The sequence below is a fragment of the Lepidothrix coronata genome, unplaced genomic scaffold (genome assembly GCF_001604755.1).
Source record: "Lepidothrix coronata isolate B3197 unplaced genomic scaffold, Lepidothrix_coronata-1.0 Scaffold109, whole genome shotgun sequence".
Classification (NCBI taxonomy): Eukaryota; Metazoa; Chordata; class Aves; order Passeriformes; family Pipridae; genus Lepidothrix; species Lepidothrix coronata.
The window spans coordinates 1,077,805-1,098,713 of record NW_016690289.1 but is presented as its reverse complement, the minus strand read 5'-3'; the positions used below and the strand labels follow the sequence as shown (position 1 = coordinate 1,098,713).

Here is a 20,909-nt window from a genome sequence, read left to right as displayed (position 1 = left end):
TTCTATTTCTTCTTATTTAAATGTGATTTAAAGTTCAGGTGCTACACCACTAAGAGCATTATTTAAGTATGGAGCATGCACTGAAAGCCAGCAGCAGTCTTGCATTTCATAAAGTCACTGCTTAAGTACTTGCAGTGGGGCAGCAAAGGCTGTTTCTTAATGGACAGAGCATAACACAGTCTGTTTCCCTGAAGTCTTTGACCATTCCTCCTGAAATTGTCTACAATAGTATCAATTATACTAAATTTTATTTTGTTACTGAATTCAATTCACACAGACCAACCCCCCAAAACCCATTTACTTTAGTTTTGAATGAACTTAGCCACCTAGAGACAGAACACTTGCTACTGAGCTTCCAGTACCAGCCAGTTTCCTTTAATTTCAGTTCTGCAGACAGTTATTGGTGTAACAGTGAACACAGAGAATCCTTTCACGGTGGCAGCCTGTGAAGCTTTACTGTTCCAAGGAAAAGGATTTGCAGGGCAACATGTATGTGCTGTATTTTATTTAACTTTAAACTTGGAAGCAATAACAGCATTAAGGAAACAAGTACTATGCGATTGCCCTATTCTCAATCTTCCCTTGGTGTCCATTTCATGCCTCTGTGTATTCTGGACAGGATACTGGGCTAGATAGACTCCAGTTCTGAATCAATACAATCACTCTTTTATTTTTATTTTTATTTAGAGAAGCTAATATCAAACCAAATTACTTAATTTTGTAATTTATTATTATTAATTAACTAAAAAAAAAGATATTAAAAAAGAAGGAATTAGCTCAAGGCTGGATTTCTGCTAATAATAGTTCTTTCTGTTTGCTTCAAACCTATTTTTATTTGAGAAAAGAGCTCATTTCCAAAAATTAGGAACCTATACCGGAGCACGTTAGGAATAGAATGAAAGAATTTCAGTTTCAAAGGACCTAAAAAGACCACTGAGTCCAACTGCCCAACCACTTCTGACCAAAGGCACTGTTCAAATGTCTCTTAAAACCCTGACAGGCTTAGGGCATTGACCACCTCTCTAGGATCCTGTTCCATTGGTTGACCACCAAAATGCTGGTAAAAAAATGCTTCTTGATGCCCAGTCTGAATCTTCCCAGCTGCAGCTTTGAACTGTTCCCAGGTGTCCTGTCACTGGATCCCAGGCAGAAATGCTCAGTACCTCCCTTTCCCCTCAGGAAGCTGCAGAGAGCAATGAGATTGCTGCCCTCCTCCTTTAAATTTTAAATTTTGCCACTTCTCCATAGTATAGGAGTTTCGATAGCAGTGTACTATGATATTCCTTCAGTCCCAATGCTAGTATTTGGATCTGATCCAAACCAAACAAGTACCTAAAATAGTATCTGGAAAGAACTTAAGTGCTCAAGAAATGAATCAGAAATAGAAATTAGAGAAATCAATAACGGAGAGGTAGAATCCTTTCTGCCCTGAGGCAACTGAGCAGACTGCTGCCTAAATCCCAGCACAGTCTATCAGTACCCATAAAACTGTTCTTCAAGCATGCCTTATTGACAGCATTGCACAGAAAGTATGATCATCGTTGTCATGCTTTAAAGAAAACAGTATAACACCCTGAAAGATAAAATGAGGTCTACTTTCTTCTTTCTCTCCTCCCTCTTACCCCAACAGCTCAGCTATTAAAGCACTTGTGCACAATGTGATAGAAGTAGATATAAAAATTTATTCACTTGCGAGAAATAAAAGCAGTACCTAAGTTGAATGTAACCATCAGGCTATTCCCTGTCTTTTCTGTTGAAACCTCAATCCTGTATAGAAAATAACACAGTATTTTAGGTAAGAAACTCCATTATAAAAGACACCACCACAGTTACCTTCTCTTCGCATCAAGTTTTGAAAGATTTCTTCAGAGAAAGAGTACGGACCGTAGCACTCATATAAGGAAAGGCAGTTTCCCAGTGGAACAGAAAAAGCTACTGAAGATCTAGGGCTGAGAGTGAATTTCATGTAAGGTACCTTAAACAAACTGGCCAGCTTTTTGACGTTGGGTAAGAAACATTCAGTGAATTGAGATCGATTCTTTTTCGAGGCACGTAGTTCCCTATGCATTATATTACCACTATAGGAACTTAATCCAACCCACGGAGACAGTCACCTAAAAATAAGCATTACAACACACCTTTTCAGTATCTTTTTGGTTCTGGTCTTTGGTACCATAATATTAATTTCCAAATAAATATGCCATAATATAAATGAAATTCCTTTAAGGAAACCCACTTCTGTACATGAATATTGCAATAGTTCCTCCTGGGATAGCTAACTGCTAGAGCAGGTAATAAAACACACTAGGAACATGAAGCTCCTCATCTTCTCAATATCAACAAACTGCACAAGGGTACCCCTTCAGCAGAAGACTTAAGCCTTAACATGGAGATCAAGCCAAGCACCACATGCTGACCATTGTTTTAGGTAAATTATATAAAGTATGATCACACTTTTATATGACTATTTCAGCTACAGTATTTGTTCTGTGTTGTCCCTGGTAACTAATAGAAAGTGATTTTCTCTAGGTTTTGAGGGGATGATTCATTTTAAATTCAGCACTTCCTTAGGGAAATAATGCAGACAGAAGCCAGACGGCCTCTATCTTGAAGAAAGTGTATTCCATGCAGGAAATTCCCAGTACACACACACAAAGCATGTCTTTCTGTGAAATCACACATCACAGCCCTTCCCAGTTCTTCTCCTCTACAGACTCTTCACATTAGCTTTACTCACCTCCTTCCAAGAAACCCCCCTTCACAGGGCTCTTCACCTTCGCCTCTTTCCATGTAAACAATTCTCTCCTTTTCTTTCCATTCCTTCTCCCCCCTACAGAAAAAAATACAGAGCCAGGATGTTTCTTCTTTCTACTTAGCTAATGGTTTCCTGCAGCTTATGCCTGTTGGGGCCAGATGCAAACTCCTACTGCGCCTCCATAGTGGCGTAAAGTCCTCCATATAACTAACAGAGAATATTCTTAACGTCAATATATTGTCTGAATTTTGACAATTGACATATCATGCAAGAGACTGCGTGATGGTCACCTATACCTCCTATGTATGTTGTCTTTTATTTCTACTTTCTTCACCAGAAGTGTGGACATGAAACATTGCCACAAAACAGGAGAAGATTCTGCAGGAAGCAGGAAAGATTTTGTTGATCATTTTAATGAGAGGATTAAGTAAACGATTTGAGGTGTACACTTAAAAAGCTGAGTTTAAGAGATGTTCAAAAGACTGTTTAAAAGATTATTTTCTGTTGAGAGGAAGGAGGAAAAATCATAGGGTAACTTAGGTTTGAATGACTTCTGGCATCATTTGGTCTGGTCCCAACTTAAAGCTGGGCTAACTTCAGAATTTGTTGAGTTAATTCTCTTTTTTTAAGAGAGAAAACAAAATCTGATAGAAGATTAAATTAGAAGAGTTTGGTGAATTTAGATGAGACAATCGAAATCTGAGAAGGGAGCACAAGTGGTTTTTATAATGTTGCAAGGCTAAAAACTGCAACATTGAAATTTTTGCTGGAACTTAAAAAAATGTATTGAAACATCACAGAAACAGCCAATCCCCAGTCCCATCCAATTTGAGTTGAGGTGGCAAAACTATACTTGTTCTGCTCTTAGAAGGTTGTTTGGTAAGTTTATTAGAAAGAGCTGATGTTAATTCCAGTTTTGAGGAACTGGACTACAGCTCAGGATGGTGCCTCCAGTTCTGTATTTGAAATAACCTTAATCTGTGATGCTGATGACTTGGAGATTGTTACAGAGTAGTATACACAAAACTGCATAAGTTAATAACTGATACCACCAGAAACACCAGGCAATACAGAAACACAGGTTTGCTAGAAGCAGTACCAAGAATCACATATGCAAGAAGTGATAAGTGTTAAATTTACATTTCAGTGCATGAACATAAAGGCAGCAGAAAATTATTTCATAACCTAAAATGTTAGATGAATGTAAAGGTAATTGGGCCTGTTAGGTGGGTGCTAAGCAGCTGGATCAACCCATGAACAATTGGTAGTGATTTATGATTATAACTATGGGAGTGAAATTTCTTACTTGTAAACTGTCTGTTTGCATACAGAGTTGACAAATTATCCAAGTAACTAAAATGGCACATGGTAATAACAGCTATTTAGCTATATGGATCACCTTTAATCACACATTTATTACTGAAAATGACTAAAGTTATATTAATGTGAGCTGACAAAAACCAAACATAACCTTTAGACTGATTTGGAGCTTTGCTGTAAGCAGATTCTTTTTATTCTGGCTTTTTCCACCACTAAGGCTCAGAGGGGAAAACGATCCCTATGAAAATCATAGTTTTTCCATTATTCATTGCCTACCAGAAGAAATACAACACAGGAGACATTACATATGTAAAACCAAGTTCATAGGTCAGACATTTGGTAAAGACAGATGTAAAAAATACATTATATTTTTTAAATTGTGTGCAGCCATTAAAGAGAATATTCCTAAAGAGTAAAAGGATATCTTTGTAGAATTTTGAAGAAAATATCTTCCAGATATCATACTAGTAATACTGAAAGAAATAATATTTTTAATCATATTTATTAGAAGAATATTACAATACAAAATGTTGGGAAGGTTACTTGATAACCAAACCAATAATTTGAAATTGTTTTGTTAACAAAAGGATGAAATCATCTTTCTACTTAAATAGAGACACCCAGAACATGAAGTTTCACAAGATAAATATTGAATCTTTTAATCTTGATATATGTACATAATCCACGCATTTCAATACTGAATTAAAACTTGGCAAGAGAACTTTGTGATTTCCCGATCCTTTGTGTACTCATGAATAACAAAAACACACGTCTGAACTTCCAGATTATTATTCCTTTAAGCTGCCAAAAAGACCATCTTTCTCCCCACAAACTTGAGAGACCAAAGCCGAGAGTAAATGGGACAAGTAGTGAAAGCTGCTGGCTACTGAATTATTGCAAAATTTTCCAGTGCAAATGTGTCCCTAACGTACTAGAAAAGTGACTTCACAAATATTACAGGTTCTCGTGTTGAAAAAGAATGCAGGAGGCTTAGCTATATGCTTTTATCTCTTGTAAAAATTTAAGAGATGAGTTTATCTGTCACTTATGGCACCACTAAGTTCATATCTCAGAACCATTTAATAGAAGAATTCAACTGCTGAGATAGCTTACTTGTGAAAACCAAATTCTACCTACTGCAATCTCAAAGAACTTCAAATTAGAAAAGTTGTAACACTCTAAAGTGTTAAGATTGGGCAGTGATCCTCATTCTGCTCCAGGGGCCATCTAGTACTTTCTGGAGGGGCTGCATAATTATGCAGAAAAATGTTAAACTGCATTAGGTTAAATAAAAGCACTAATTTTCTCTGCTGACTCTGCTGAAAAACCAGACGAGGGAAATGAAACACAGATCTCAAGTAACTACTGAGCTTTACATTGGCAGATACAATCCTTTAAAAGTCCTTTGTTTTGGTGAAAAGGTTGCTGAACCATAGGAAAATTGAGTTCTTGGCCACCTATGCAAATCCCTCTCTAGGATGCCTCAACATCACTTGTTCAAAACAATTCATTAAAATTCTTTCTTTCCCATGCCTGGTAGGTCCAGAATTCAGTTCGTTTTCACTGCAGCTCATGCCACTAAGTAATACTTTTCTTTTTGTGCCCATCCTAATCACATGTTCCGTGATCAGAAATATTACATATATATAAAATAAAAGTTACCAGCTTTGCATTTATTTCAGCTTTCTTTTCTCTATTTACACTAAATGAAATTTTGAGGGGGTCTCAACTGAGTTATCCTATAATTTCACTAACTCTGCAATCTCTTTCTCTTCAAATATCTTAATCTAGGTTTAAAAGCTGATTGTAAAATTGAGAATTTTATATTATTTCTTCAGTGCATCTTGGAAACAGTACAATCAAAAAGCTAAATCTGTTCTCACTGGCAAAACAGAGCTAATATGAAAAGCGAGGAAACGGATTTTTTTTTTTTTTGTCTGTGAATATGAATCACATAAAATCTGTTCTGGATTTAACAAAATTAATTTCTCACAGTATAGAAAGGCTAAAGCTCATGGTCGAAAACAATAAGTTTGCTTAAAAAACCAATGATTTTGTGGTCATTTTGAGGAAGAACAGTATTTGCAAGTGAGCTTAAGGGCAGTCAGTGTCAAAAGCAGGGACAGATTCTTACTCCTTATCATGTAGCAAAAAACCCTGCTCAAAGGAGAGTCAATGAGCACTAGCTGGGAGGTATTACTCATTTTCAGTTGTTAAAACTGTATCCAGATCATAAGGGTTTTTTCATTTTAAAGAATACAATGAGTATGCAAAAAGCTTATAAAGAAAACATGAAAAGACCACTGCTAAACAAAATTTTGAGAATCCCAATTTCAACAATTTTTTGTACTGAACGGTATAGTTCAACAAAACACTGTACAGGACAACTGGATAGTTTTGACTTCAATACTCACCAGCTTTGCAGTTAGGATGGATTGGAATAGAAGTGATCTCCACAGAGAAAAACATTATATCTGCCCTGTTTTCAATAAGAATGGTGTCCTTCTCAGGGATCATGGTTAAGGAGAATTTGCATAATACAGTATTCTCTAGGTCTCATGATGCACTCTTATCATCCCCAGTCCAAAACTGAAGTAAACAGAGGTAATCCCAGATTTTGTTATTCTATCAAGCTGGGGGTTGCAATTTCTAAACAGACATTACAAAGTAATGTAATTATTTAAGAAAGCAGGAAAAAATCAAAACCAACCGCAACTCAAGCCTAGGCTGACTTCCAGAGGTAAAAATTTGCTAATTCAAATTGAAATGGTTGAAAGGAAAAGAAGTAAATGCATTTGATTTTATTAAGGTGTCACGCAGCACATAATTTCTTTCACAGAGTAAAAAAGGAAAAGTAGATCTAATATATCTGGAATTCCATTGGCATTTAACCTATTATCAGATGACATTGCCAAGTTAATAGCTTCAAAACTAAAGTGAGAAACAGTACAAGATTTGAACATTGGGCACAAAAAAGGCCAGACAAGAGACAACTGGTGGTGTTAAACTGAAGCTAAGCAAGAGGGAAACAATGCAAAATTAGTCAAAAATCAGTCTTGGAGGAATACAGTTTTTCAGAGTAGCATGCAAGACAAATTCAGCCAGTTTAAAAATGAGGCAAGATCAGTTCCTGAAATGTATTAAAGAAGTTTTCCAATATCAGATAAGATTGGACTTTTTGTTTCTCAGGTTAATTCCAGCCTCATCTTACCATGAAGTGGCTTTAATTTTTTCAGGAAATTGTTTCAGGAGATTGAAAACTATCTTCATTCTCCTTGTGCAAGTACTTTTTTTTTTCCATAATAAAAAAAAAAAAGGAAATTGCTTTTGACCAGGTCACTAAAAAAAGTAGAAATTTTGAAAATACTTTATAGTCATCTATAAAATAGAATTTATAATAACAATACATCTTCAATTACTCATAAATAAGTCTTTAATTAACTTTTCCATAATATGCTGCCAATAATATAGTCAAATGGAGAGATATTGAGGAACGGTTTACTATAATTACCACTACACGCATAAAACATTAAGTTAAAGCATTATTTGGTCCAGTACATTTGTTAATTTCTATTTCACATGGAAACTTTTTCTGTAACTGAAAGAGAAAAAAATAGGATAGCAAAAGAGTAGACACAAAGCTACATTAGAAACATAGACATTTGTTGCCATAAGCACCACAGTATATGAACATGTTCCATCTGCACATTGCAACATATTTTCATCTTTCAAGATGACAAATACAAGTCAGTTTTAATTTCAGATTCCAGGCTTCAAGGAAAATAAATGCCTCTAGTCTCAGAAAAAGCAGCTCTTCATCTATGCATATGTACATATATGTATACATGCACAGAGGTACTCGGACATAGCATTGACCCATTTGAGTAAAACAATAGCACCATAGAACAGACCTTACAGATAATCTAGTTCCAACCCCCCTGCTATGGGCAGGGACACCTTCCCCTAGACCAGGCTGCTCAGAGATCCACCCAGCCTGGCTTTGAACACTTCAAGGGATGGGGCCTCCATAGCTTCTCTTGACAACCTGTTCCAGTGCCTCATCACCCCCACAGTAAAGATTTTCCTCCTAACAACTATTTTAAATCTCCAGTCTTTTAGTTTAAAACCATCCCCTCTTGTAGTGTCACTATCTGCCCATTTAAAAAGTTGCTCTCCCTTTTTTTATAAGCTCCCCTTAAGTACTGAAAGGCTGCAAGGAGTACTTGAAAATCATGTATCTATGTACTAATCTTTATATTAAATCGAATGTTATATATGTATATTTTTAAGAGCCTGAAACAAAATTTGGCATTTATAAACATTCAAATGATTTCTTAACATACTTATTTACAAAAGCTGGTATTTTAATCATCATGATGTCAATATCATTTTGTAGCTATTCATATTCTATCTAAAACTAAATACTACTAGGCAAATTGCATGTAAAGTTTAGGTGAGGCACACTAATTGTGGCCAAAAGTTTTCTGTCTTATTTTTCTTAAGTCACTGTTTTCACCACTGACAGAAAAATTTACAAACATGTTATTCTGCAGCACTATAAGTCCAAAACACCTTTAATGTTTCCATATAACATGTAAAGACTGCCTTCTCAAGATTCACATGCGCTATGAATTCTGCTTTACACTAGCAGAAGCACTTTCAAGAATTAATGTATAATGAAAATAGCCTACACAAGAATACAGGTTCCCCTCCATCACTGAGTGACTCCTCCGTGTGCCAAGTCAGTGCCAGGCAGCTGCAGACAGAGCTGGAGACATCGATAAGAGGTGAGCTCTGTGTGACAGCCAGCACCGTCATCTGCCTTGTTAACAGGTGACCTGGTGCTGGGCAGAATCCAAAAATACCAAAGCACATGAGTGAGCATATCATCTGCAGTAAGGAAGAAGGATCAAGGATTTCCCAGTATATCCACATGAGGAAAAATTCCTCTACGGCAGATGGTGTTTGTAGAAATGGTGGCTTGACTGCCTAGTAAATTCCTGTCCACCCCAATCCAAAACAATAGGGTCCTCTGACAGAATTCCAATGTTGCTGCTAACTGCACCTGTACTCAAAGAGCTATATTTCTGAAAACATTTAACGTGAGTTATTTGGGGTTATTTTAGATTTTTTTCTGGTTCCTTTTTTTTTTAGAACTATTTTCCCCTCCTCCCATCTCTTGCCTATTACAAAAAGCATTAACTGAATTTATGATGAGACCAAGCACACTGGAATCTCAAATACTATTTATCCAATGAATAAATATATTTATCACAAAAAAATTAATGCATCCTTTTATTTCTTCCTAAACAGATTTTAGGTTCAGATTTTACTCGAATCGGTAGGAGTTGAAGAAGGTAGATTATTACACAAGTGAGGTCGTCCATAAAACATGATAGTAAAAATGTTGATATATTAAGTAACTTGAATCCAAATATATGAAGCAGGTATATTTTGAGTATGTCAGTACTTACATTAGACACATAAATTTGACTTCTGTATACTTAGAGTCAATGCAGCTTGTAAAAAAACAGGTGGCCTGTTCTGGCTTGTACAGTGTGCTCGGCACTACTGTCAGTGTCCTCCTAACCAGGACATCATAAATAAGAAGACCAGGCCTGGCTGCATTTAAAATCCAGCCTCAAACTGTACTGCACACAGGAAAAAATGAAGGTGAATGTAACCTCCATTTTTGCTTTGAAATTGTGAAAATATAACCTGGAATCACTGAGTCAGCAGAAACAGCAGGCCATGATACCATCTTCTCAAGGTTGAACTACATTTTCAGTGACATTTAAAAGTAAAGGGTTCTTTCAACTTCTTTTTCAGCAGAGGGCAACAGGACACATGTGGCATCACTTGAAAGGCAACTGAAACTTGTGACAACAAGCCTACCTTCAGTGCAATTCACTTTTTAGAGCTCTGACACAAGGTATGCATGTGACAGATAGGGCAACCTTTCTCTCAGCTGCAGAACAGTCTGCCAAGCACAGACATGTCATTACCTAAAGTGAAGGGCTATCTGACATAAGATGGTCACCTTCCCTTTCTTCCTTCAAGCCCTTTCTAAGTTTATATCTGAGCAAAGAATAACCTAAGACTTCCGGGGGAGAAAAAATTAAATTCATTCCTTGTCAGCCTATAACTTGTTCAGGACATTTGACATAGTTACTGTGTGTGGCAAATTCAACTTTATGGGGGTAGTGGACCTCATAGTTATTCTCAAGTTTTCACTTTCTTCCACAGGCTCAAGCTTATCTGTTAACACAAATGAATTTGTGACCTATTATCTTATGAAAGCCTTGACCACCCGAGTGAGTCTGTAAAAAGCCCTCACCTATGATGATAGGGATTATACTCGCCCTGAATTCACCCTTCTTTCTCTCCATATCCCCAGTTGCCCTAATCCTACTTTACATCTTAAATGCCCCTGGCAGGAATGTCCAACTGTCAGCTTCCGTATTGCTCTACTGCAGTGCATGTTACCTGTATCTTAACTAACTGCATCAGAGCCATCAACCAAGGGTGATCACAGCACAGATATTCCACTATTGCCAATACTTTTCTTAGCCTATCACATTTACTTCAAATAAATTTCCATTTCCTTCCTGTTCAATGACAAACTGAACGTGGATAAAATGTTCTGCATTAGAGTGTCAAATAATAGTGCTTTCCCTACTTGAACTTTTCTCAGGCAAATAGAGCAATAAAGGGTCAGCACAGCTTTGTTGGTCCCACTTGCGACATATGAACCAGCAGCTGGTCAACTTGCCAGCCATATTCTTTGGCTATGAAAGTCACAGGCTACTAAACCTACCAGACAACTATTTTCCCTACAAATCGGTCACATCTATGTAGCAAGTTCTAGACGTACTTACAGGAGGAAAAATATTTGAATAATTCTATAAGACTAGAATATAGTGCAAACAGTAGCTAAGAGGTTTATTTTGGTTTCATTTATTGATTTATTTAATTTATGAAGCTACCATCACTGTATACATCACAGTATGAATAAAATTTAAAATTAATTTCACCTTATAAACATTCTAGCAATAAACAATTTTTTCTCTCCTTCTCTGACTTCCAGGTTTAAATTTTAGTCCACCATTTTATCAATTTTCAGCCTTAAGGTTGTGAGTAATACTTTGATTTTTATACAATTGGATAACTGGATCCACAGCTGTCAGGACAATTATGGCCAAGACCTTTTTAGCCTGAACAAAGCTACAGAAATGTTTAAATAGAGCCTACTTAAATGAATAACCAATAAACTAATATTCCTGATAAAAATAACAAATCTTCAAGAAGTCAGATATTGGAAAGGTTTTTATTGTCCATTAAGTGTTATGTCCAAAACTGTGAACTACTATGTAGGATACAGATTAAATACAGAAGCAGTAATTTCATGACATTACTATGTCCTAAATTTTCTCTAAGGCAATGCATGTAAAGACATTTAAACATAATGAGCTGTATACTTTACTTCAGAATCAAATACAGATATCAGTAAATTTAAGAGAGGTTACTTGTGTGAGGTAGAAGGGGCACATAGTGAAAACCACAACCACGTGTTAGAGGTTACTCCCTTTTCAGCAAGCCAGTCCCTAAACAAATACATTTGGTGCTCAAAATGAAGTCATAATATGGCCTTGCATCTGAAAATCCTGCATTTATATAACTAGATTCACCTAAGTTTCCAAGTCCAAGAACCTTTACCTCTGAACCACTGTTCTGGACCCGCTTGTCAGGTTACGGGAAACTAAGAAATGGTCTTCAGTTATTTGTGTATGCATGTCTGTCCTGGTCTTCAGTTGTTTGTGTACAGCACATCTATCCCCTAACATCTATCACCTCTCTTCATCAATTCAATAGAATGGCAGCTCAGTGAAAATACCACAAGAATTAGTATCAGTGTGGAGATGAACATTTTGAGCATCATAACTTAACTATGTAGATGACTGGACAGAGTGCAACCTCAGCAAATTTACAGATGATGCAAAATCATGAAAAGTGTTTGAGAAACCAGAGGCTTGTGCTGCTATTTAGATAGATCTCAAGAGACTGAAGAAATAGCCTGACAGAAACCTCATGAAGTTCAACAAGGGGTTGGGGAGGAACAACCTCATGCACCAGTGTAGGCTGGGGTCTAACCAGCTCAAAAGCACCTTTAGAGAGAAGGACGTAGGGGTCCTTTTGAGTAATGAGTAGCATATTAGCCAACACTACAACTCTGCAGTAAAAGGTGGCCGACAGCACCTCACTGCCAGTGAGCTGAGGGATGTGATCCTTCCTCTCTGCTCTACATGGGTGAGGCCACACGTGCTGTACAGTGGCCAGTTCTGGGCTCCCCAGGACATAAGATACACAGACATCCTGAAGTGAGTCCAATGAAAGGCCACAAAGGTGACAATTGAACTTGAGCCTTTGCCATACAAGGAAAGGCTGAGAAAGCTGGGAAGACTTAAAGAAGAAGAGGCTTAGAGGAATCTTACCAACGTATACAAATACCTGACGGAAGGGAGCAAAGAAGAGAAAGCCAGGCCTCTCAGTGGTAGTGAGAGAATAAGTGGCAATGAGCACAAATAAACATAGAAGAAAATCCACTTTAACATGAGGAAATTTTTTTTTTTACAGTTAGTTACTAGAACAGCTTAGTCAGAGAGGTTGTGGTGTCTCCATCTTCCAACCCCACTGGGCACAACCTTGAGCAACCTGATGAAAAGTACAAAATAAACAAATAAATTAACAAAAATGATAAAATATCATTGTCTTCAAGGTTTACAAACAACTTTCTGGCCATGTACAAAAAGAAAAAGCATGAAACTTTCTCTGTCAAGAAAGTAAAGCATGAACTTTAAGTGCAGCCCTCTGCACTTAACCACTGCAGCTGTTGTAGAAAAGCTGAGCTTACCTAGCTGCCTTCTTATTAGGCACAATACAAACTTGAAAATTAAAAAATTAGACACCAAGACTGCCTTGTCTTTTCTGTAATTTTCACTATTTCTGTTCATTCCAGAGGCACTGAAAGCAAAAGCTGATGTGGATTTGCAAGGTGCTGGTGTCATTGTTAAACAACCTAACAGGATATCCTTTGACAGTCTTTGACTCTCAAGCCTTGGCCTGGTCCAGTTCTTGGTTCCCCAGCACATGTCCCTCAGCAGTGAAGAAGCTTGGTCCCCCATTACTCATTCGAGAAGTCTGCAAAGTTTGCAAATTCCCCCTGTCCTGTTTTCCCCTGGCTGAAGCTGAAGTGCTATCTGTCCCAGCCAACACATGTATGTAGCTGTACATCATAAGCAGTTAATGCACAAAACTGCACTTCCCTTTAGAATACAGGGGTGTTACTGGCAGGTACAGCACTCTCTGACTGCCTAACAATTTATGGCTTTATCTTGATCTAGTCCTGAGGATGCATACACAGAAAAAAAAAAAAAGTCAAGTAAGTTATCTTTATAAACCTGGTCCCTTGCTGTTTGCTATCACAACTGGAGAACTAATTAAGGAGACTCTGTAGGATTATTTTTTAAATTAAAAATATTTTGAAGACAACACAGACATATTTTCCAGAAGATAGAAAGTGATGTTCACATCTGCAAAAATAAAATACAAGCATAAACAAATCTTAAAAAAGAATCTGAATAGAACCCACTGTCCTGGAATTCAGGTTCTTTTGAATTTCAGAACTCAAATGGATGATTGCCCCATCGCCTAATGGTCAGCTGGAAGAAATGAAGATTTGATTTAAAACTGAGAAGACATCCTGAAAATAAGAAATGGTTGCAACTCTCAAAAACCCTTGCCAGCACATATCAACTTAACTGGATCATAAGCAAGCATCGGAAATACCACTTCTATTTTCAGAACATCATGAATCCAGGATGAAAGTTGGGTTCCTCCCACATCTAAATTGCTCAGTAAATCTTATATTTCAAGAACAGTCTCATGAGAAATGTCAATTTTGTGCTAACTGCATTCTGCAAATATTTAAATTGAGAGATGTACAAAAAACAAATAAAGAAGATATCTTTTAAACTGAGGATGCATCTTGGCCAAGTAAGAAAAACATTTAAGCCATGATCTACAGGTTAACATTCAGTCCAGACTGAGTTGGGAAAAGATGTTTTTGCACACCCTTAAGATGTGTCAAAATTAAAACATTTCATATGAGTAAAATGCTTAATTATGAAGCTATGTGATACTACAAAATAATTACAGTTGGAACTTGGGGAAAAATTAATGGACAGATGGTCTCCACTTACTCTGAAAAGTAAAAAAAAATTAAAAAATGAATATGATCATTCTAATCCCTGCACAGCAAACTATTTTTAAATTCCAGATTTTTGTGATGTATTTAAAAAATAACCTGTTCAAATCAGACAGACACAGAAAATGAAAATCTTGTCCAAATTTTCTGCAAATGTTGATTTCAGTTAAAATTATCATTACCTGACACTTGTACTATTAGAAATCTTTTCTTTCATGAAAAGTGTGACACCAGCACTCTCATCAGAACAAGAGTTGCTGCCAAATAGCATCTTTTATATATGAGTTATGCCAGTATAGAAAATAAAAAATTTACAACTCTGAAACAAACTATCTTATCATTCAAAAGAATCAAAATATTCCATGACTGAGTTCTAAATCTCAGAACTGAATTAATACCTACCATATCTTTAAAACTGCCTGATTTTTTATAGCTATGTTCTTCTAGTGCACTGAGCAGGACACAGGCAGACGATAGGATAAGGATCTCTTTTTTATTGTCTAGATTGGAGTCCAAATTGGAAAGGCTGCTTTCTCAGCTAGCTGGCCTGTGGATTAGAATTGAGTGGGTAGTTTCAGTTCAATGTTTCTGCAGACAAAAATACTAATAATTAAAGATAGGCACCTTGTTTATTAGTCTTAGTTCAGTACAAGGCAGACCTAGAGATGATCTCTGTCTCTATAATAAGACATCCTAGCATATATTCTTGAAAATAAGCAAGCTTACCAAATAGTACCTGAATATTTAGAGCATTTAGTCTTTCCTGTACATAATATCCTCTTTATGAAGGCAATATATTTCTCTTGTTTCTGGATATTTGTGACGCATTAGGAGAAATCAGAGGCAATTACAGCAGATACTATCTATGGAAAATTCTGAGTTTGTAACTGTATCAAATAACAAAGGCCAAACTCCGAGTGCTACACAGTAAGTATTGCTGGTAGAAAGGCTTCTCTAAGAAGTCCAGATAAAGCCATTGAAGATGCAAACACTGACCTTCTCTCACTTGCAAAATATTGTCAAATCATTATGAGAGTGCATGCAGAGCTGTACTTAAATGTTTAAAAATGACGATGGCAACACTGCAAGAAATAAAAGAATAAGGGTAGAATAAGTGGTTCCAGAGTTAACCTAACAGAAAAAAAAAAGCTTCTTCTGCAGAGATGTATAGATACTAAATAATACAACTGGTTATTGAATGTTATTTTATTTTTAAAATATTTGGAGGCATTTTATAGCATAATCATTATGAGGAGGCCCAAGAGAATTTTGGCTAAAAAAACTCAAACTGCCTAATCAAGTGCAAAATAATATACATAGTCTGAAGGAATGTTTTTAAATGGAAACAGGGGAATATTTTTTGGATAACTTTACTTATTACCCAGTATTTCTTAAGCTGCACCTGAAAATGCTGTAACATATACATTAGTTGAAACTATTTCATTATTTGCTCTACAGAACTCATGTCTCTCCTTTGGTGTCATTTCCTGGATTAAAAGATTAAGCTCTGAAATTTGTATTGGAAATAAATGCTTCAACAGGCAACTTTGGACAGGGCATGAATCTTGGACTTCCTTGTCAGCTAGAGAGAACAAACTCCTAGAAGTCTGTGGTAAATTAAAACTCTAAAGGGAAGATGCTAAACTCTGCCAGTGTTCAGAAGTGTTTCCTTAAAGCTAAGTAACGGCAAGATATATTATCACTGTATGTCTTATACACGAAACTCCCAAAATTGGCACTTAAAAGAAACTACAAAGGTGCTGTTTTACAAAGGCAAAAGGCCATCCACTGAACAGTCAACAGTAAGCACATACTGAAGTCTCAGAGCTGTTTTCTCCTGCTCCTACCTCTGAATATATATACTTTTTAATTATTTATTGTGAGTACCATATAACTTAATCAGGCTAATCACCATCAAGTATCGCAAAGTGCTGTGATGCTCTATTGTTCTTTCCTTATGAACACATTCACCAGGAAAAATGAAAGTGATTGCAGGTAGAGTTCCCAGCAATGTGAACTACATGCAAGCACAAGTACTTTAATTTTCACATTGTGTTTGTGCTAGAGCTATAACATTGACACTTGCATCATCTACATGCTCACGGTTTCTTAACTATTTTGGACAATTTCACATAAAAGTAAGAATGGTACCTCACCCTGTTAAATTGACAAAATTGTGATGCTATTTTTTTGATGATGGACAAAAGAATTCAATTGAAAAAGGAGAACAAAAAGTTCTGGCTTTATTATAAATGACTGTAACAACTGTCAATGTCAAATACAGCATTACTTACCAGACTTGGCAAAGATATGCAAATCTTTGTATTTACTGTTTGAGGGGATCATCCACCCTATCAACAGCCTTCCAGAGAAGTCCCCAGACCCTTTCATCTCTAGATTTTATACTGTGTGGTAATCCAAGCCATATGTCTCCTACCTACGTCTCCTCAGCTGAACTCCTGAACAGAGCAGTCAAGTTAGGAGAGCCTGCTTAGGTCTGTGACTCCTTCACAACTGATTCTTCAGTGTAACTCAGTCAACCAGTGAATAGTACTACAGGTTGCAGGAACTGCTGAGCTCACTGACGTGTCTGTTTGTCAAGCCTCGTATAGAAAGTATGGTCTCCTGATACTATGTCTAATGATAAAAAAAAATGGGAGCTGAGCCCCTCTCCCCTCAGAACTGAACACTATCACAAACATTTTGAACATCCTGCACACCTGCTGGCACATTAAAAGATACAGAAACAGATTTGTCTCAACTAAAAAGTAGTCTTAGCGCTTCTCTGATTTGAATGTGAGCGTCTAATATATTATACAGTCCAAACTGTTTAACAATTTGCATAATGAAAAGGAGAAGATTGTGGGTTTTTAATAGAAACAAAAATTTAATACAGGAAACCCTACATTCAGTTAATAGGTTAATTTAATCCAGGATCTTATAAAAAGAATGGTGAATTATTTATAACAGATAGTCAATCTGTAAGCAACATCTTACAAAGCATGTGAAGGTCAGTTACAGTAATTCTGATACTGGTTCATTTGTTTATGATCTCAAATGCTGATTCCAAAACCCTGCTGTCTAAACAAATTTCAAAAAAGTTCAAGGTTAATCACTCACACAATTTACCCTCAGAAACTGTTAAGACTCACAATGAAATTTAAACCACACAGTCCAATTAGTAACTTATATTTAAGCCTGTATCATGGTAAGACACTTTATTAATTGTAAACATCCCAACCGCATGTATACTTAGCATGTAATATTTTACAAAATACAACTTCAACAAAATCTACATCCCAACTCCATGTACATGCAAACCAAAATACTGGTACAACTCAATGAAGAACTCTTGAGTTCTCATCTTCTTGCCTCATCAGGTTCTTAGACTATGTAGCTACTTTGTTCACATCACTTGCAGACTAATTGTTAGACTTTGTCTTGGTTCAAACTGCAAATTGCTTTAGAAAACTCCAGCCAAAAAAAGAAAGTATATTGTTCTAAGCATAAATTTGAAAGAAAATCATGCCTGAATAACAGCCATGGAAGCTGAAATTCTGTTGTGGGGTTCTACAACAAGAGCCAGGATAAACAACTGCAGACTGAGATGTCTGTGCTTTCCTCACACTGAGAAGACAGATCAAAACTAGATGAAAGAATTTTGGAAATGTTTTAAAATTTTTGCTTTAGCCTACCTTATTATTCTTCCACTTGCTGAAATTATTGGTGGGTCTATTTTTATTTTGCATTGACCAAGAGCTTTTCCCAAATGTCAGTCAATAACACTTTACCAAGAATGGGTATTATCAAATTAATTTGATTGCCTCCCTAGATCTAAAGTTTCACTTTTTTAAAGTAATGGTAGATACAGTTTACACTATGTCATTTTGATTAATATTTTCAGTTAAAAAGTAGGACTGGGTAGAATCAAAGCACATGTAGAGAAATGACATATCTTCAGTAGCAAATGAGGACAGCTGTGGAACAGTAACACTGTTTTCATGGATGAGCTAGAATGAAGTATTACATGATTTTATAAAGCTTGCTGATGACTGGAATTGGCAAAATTGTTAGATGTGAAGAGAACAAGTAGAAAGACTGATTGTGATTACTTTCCTAAGTATAAATGTGTTTTATTACAGCCAAAAGAAGAGTAATTCATTAAACAACAAGGAATTCTGGTCTTCCCTGAAAAATGGAGAATGTATCTCAGAAAAAAAGTAAAACACGATTTTAGGTGTCATGGCTAAATATCTGGCTAGTTGAGAGTCATATGCTGTGGCAGAAAGTGCAAATATAAAAACTTTGGATGTAAAAAGAGCGTAAAAATAATGGAGAAAATTCTATTTAAGTAAAAGCCTTTCAGAAACATTCTTGATATTCAAATATTGCTTACGGACATCAAATTCAAAAGGAGAAAAGAAAGAACTGGAGAAAAAATGCCTCTGTATAGGTCTTAGTTTGATCAGCGAATCAAGAAGATTGAGAGGTTGTCTGATTACAATATATATGAAACTTTCTCCCAGACAAGGCACTAGGGTTTTCTTCTAGTACAAAAAGCAGAACGGGAGAGCATTACAATAGCAAACTCTTCTTTTGAAAATATCTGACATAAATATTCAAGGGCACTAATAGACTCTTCATCCCTTAATGCCTGTAAAACAAGAGTTTACATTTCTCTGAAAATTATAGTGAAGTAAACACACCTTACTGAAATACATATAGGCTGACTGAAATTAAATGACTTAAGTGAGAGGTCAGATCTGAACACCTAAAGGGTCATTTTTGTTCTTGACACTTTTAAAGACTGCACCCAATTTACACCTGCATTAACAGGAAAAATAGTCTATCCGTGCACAGAATTAAGTGATTATGCTGGAAATCAGAAAACCAAGGGCAAAAGTTATATATTGTTTTAGACACTGACATGTAGTAAGTAGATTCTTGAACTCCAGTAGCATCTATAATGTGCAGATGACCATGGCCTAGACTTCACATTCAACTTTGTTTCCTGCATCTCCTCTACTTACCCCATCAGAATTCTACTCCACTTGAAAAAAAAACAAAACTCTGTCTTTAGGATCAACTAAGTGCATAAGAAAGGCAATTAATGTGTTCAGCATAGCGCACAATTGTTCTATGAATGCCAAAACAAGCTAGATCAACTTTATAAAAAAGGTCAGTTTCTGCTCCAGAAAGTATCAAAATAACGTGATGATGGGTGAGGGAGGAGGAAAGACGTAAGAAAAAAGAAAAAGGGGTGCCATGAAGTGCCCTTTCTTATGTCACGTAGGCTGTCTTCCAGTTCTATGAGACTGTCTTCCAGTTCTCATTTATCAACCTTCTCTGTAGCCATCAGAGAATGCTTTCAGTTTTATTCAGTGACCATGACAGAGTATAAGGACACATTCTAACTTTTGCAGCCCCCTCACAAACACAGCAGATATCTGATCCAACAACTAGGTGAACTGAAAATTACTTTGGACCTTAGCAACCGTCTTGTCTTAACTCTCCACAAAAAGTCTTACACAAACGACAATGCATATGTTGGACTCCTTAAAGTCTCATATGTATTTGTGTAAGAGGTTTAGACTACTTACATCAAGTTTTCTTAATTCTCAGCTAGATAAAGAATGAATAAATATTTTCAACTGTCATAGGCAAACATGAATTAATGGGAAATGAGGAAATAATGATAAAATAATGTGCTGAAATTCATAGATAGATAGGGTGTTTATTTTTATTTCTGATTTCACTTAAATCATTATTACAATCACAAACACATACGTTTGCTCTTCCATTTAGCTCATGAAATTGGCTGGATGATTACAAAGACATAAAGATGAAGTGCACTACAACGGATTAGTCTAACACTTGATTGGTTTCAGATAGCTGCAGGGCTTTGACAGCTGATACTTGGCAGATGTGCTTCCATTTTAATACTGTTTATCTCCAAGTGATCTACTTCAAGGCATTTGGTCTTTTATTTGGAAAGTGTGATTGTCTTCTGTAGGATCAGGCTAACCCTATGTAACCACTAGACTGTATGCACTGAACTAGAACTGTTAACTGTACAAAAACTGCAGACTTAGCTTGTAAAACCTTAAAAACAGGATTCATAAGGATAATTAATCTTTTGACATCTGGCTCAAATGCTAAGGTTTAATAATTTACAAGTTTTGGTTTTCTTTTTCATGCTAAATATTTGTGTGCTGTCACGTGAGCATTCTTCTCTTTGATGTTCTTTCTGTGAGAGCTACTATAAACTTTCTGGTTATTCCTCTTCTCAGTGTAGGAAAAGCTGTTGGGAGAAGGAAGTTACCATTCATTCTCATAAGCCTGCTCGCTCTGCAACTGCTCTCTTAAACAACCAAAATAATTTCTTAGATAATTTATTCTTACCCACACAAAGCTAGGTATACTTGCAGGTAATGGTCACAGCTCTATATTGTCCTGGATTTCAGTAAAAGATGTGTTTGTCTAAGTTACAGTTCCTTTTCTTTTTTCTAAGGGCCAAAATGCCACTTGGATGTTCTCCAAGTCAGACACTTGTACGTGTTGCCACGAGCA

The 20,909-nt window shown here is 36.3% G+C and overlaps 1 protein-coding gene across 6 annotated transcripts in view; it reads right to left on the bottom strand.

Annotated features, from left to right (window-relative positions):
* CTNND2 (catenin delta 2) overlaps positions 1-20,909 on the bottom strand; it is a 514,557-nt gene that overhangs the window by 305,932 nt on the left and 187,716 nt on the right. For 3 of the 6 annotated variants that reach the window (XM_017824127.1, XM_017824128.1, XM_017824126.1), the window contains exon 3: positions 2,738-2,830. The exons of the other annotated variants lie outside the window; for them this stretch is intronic. In XM_017824127.1, coding sequence (XP_017679616.1) covers positions 2,738-2,830 — 93 coding nt within the window. The remainder of the gene's footprint in view (positions 1-2,737; positions 2,831-20,909) is intronic. 6 annotated transcript variants of the gene reach the window in all.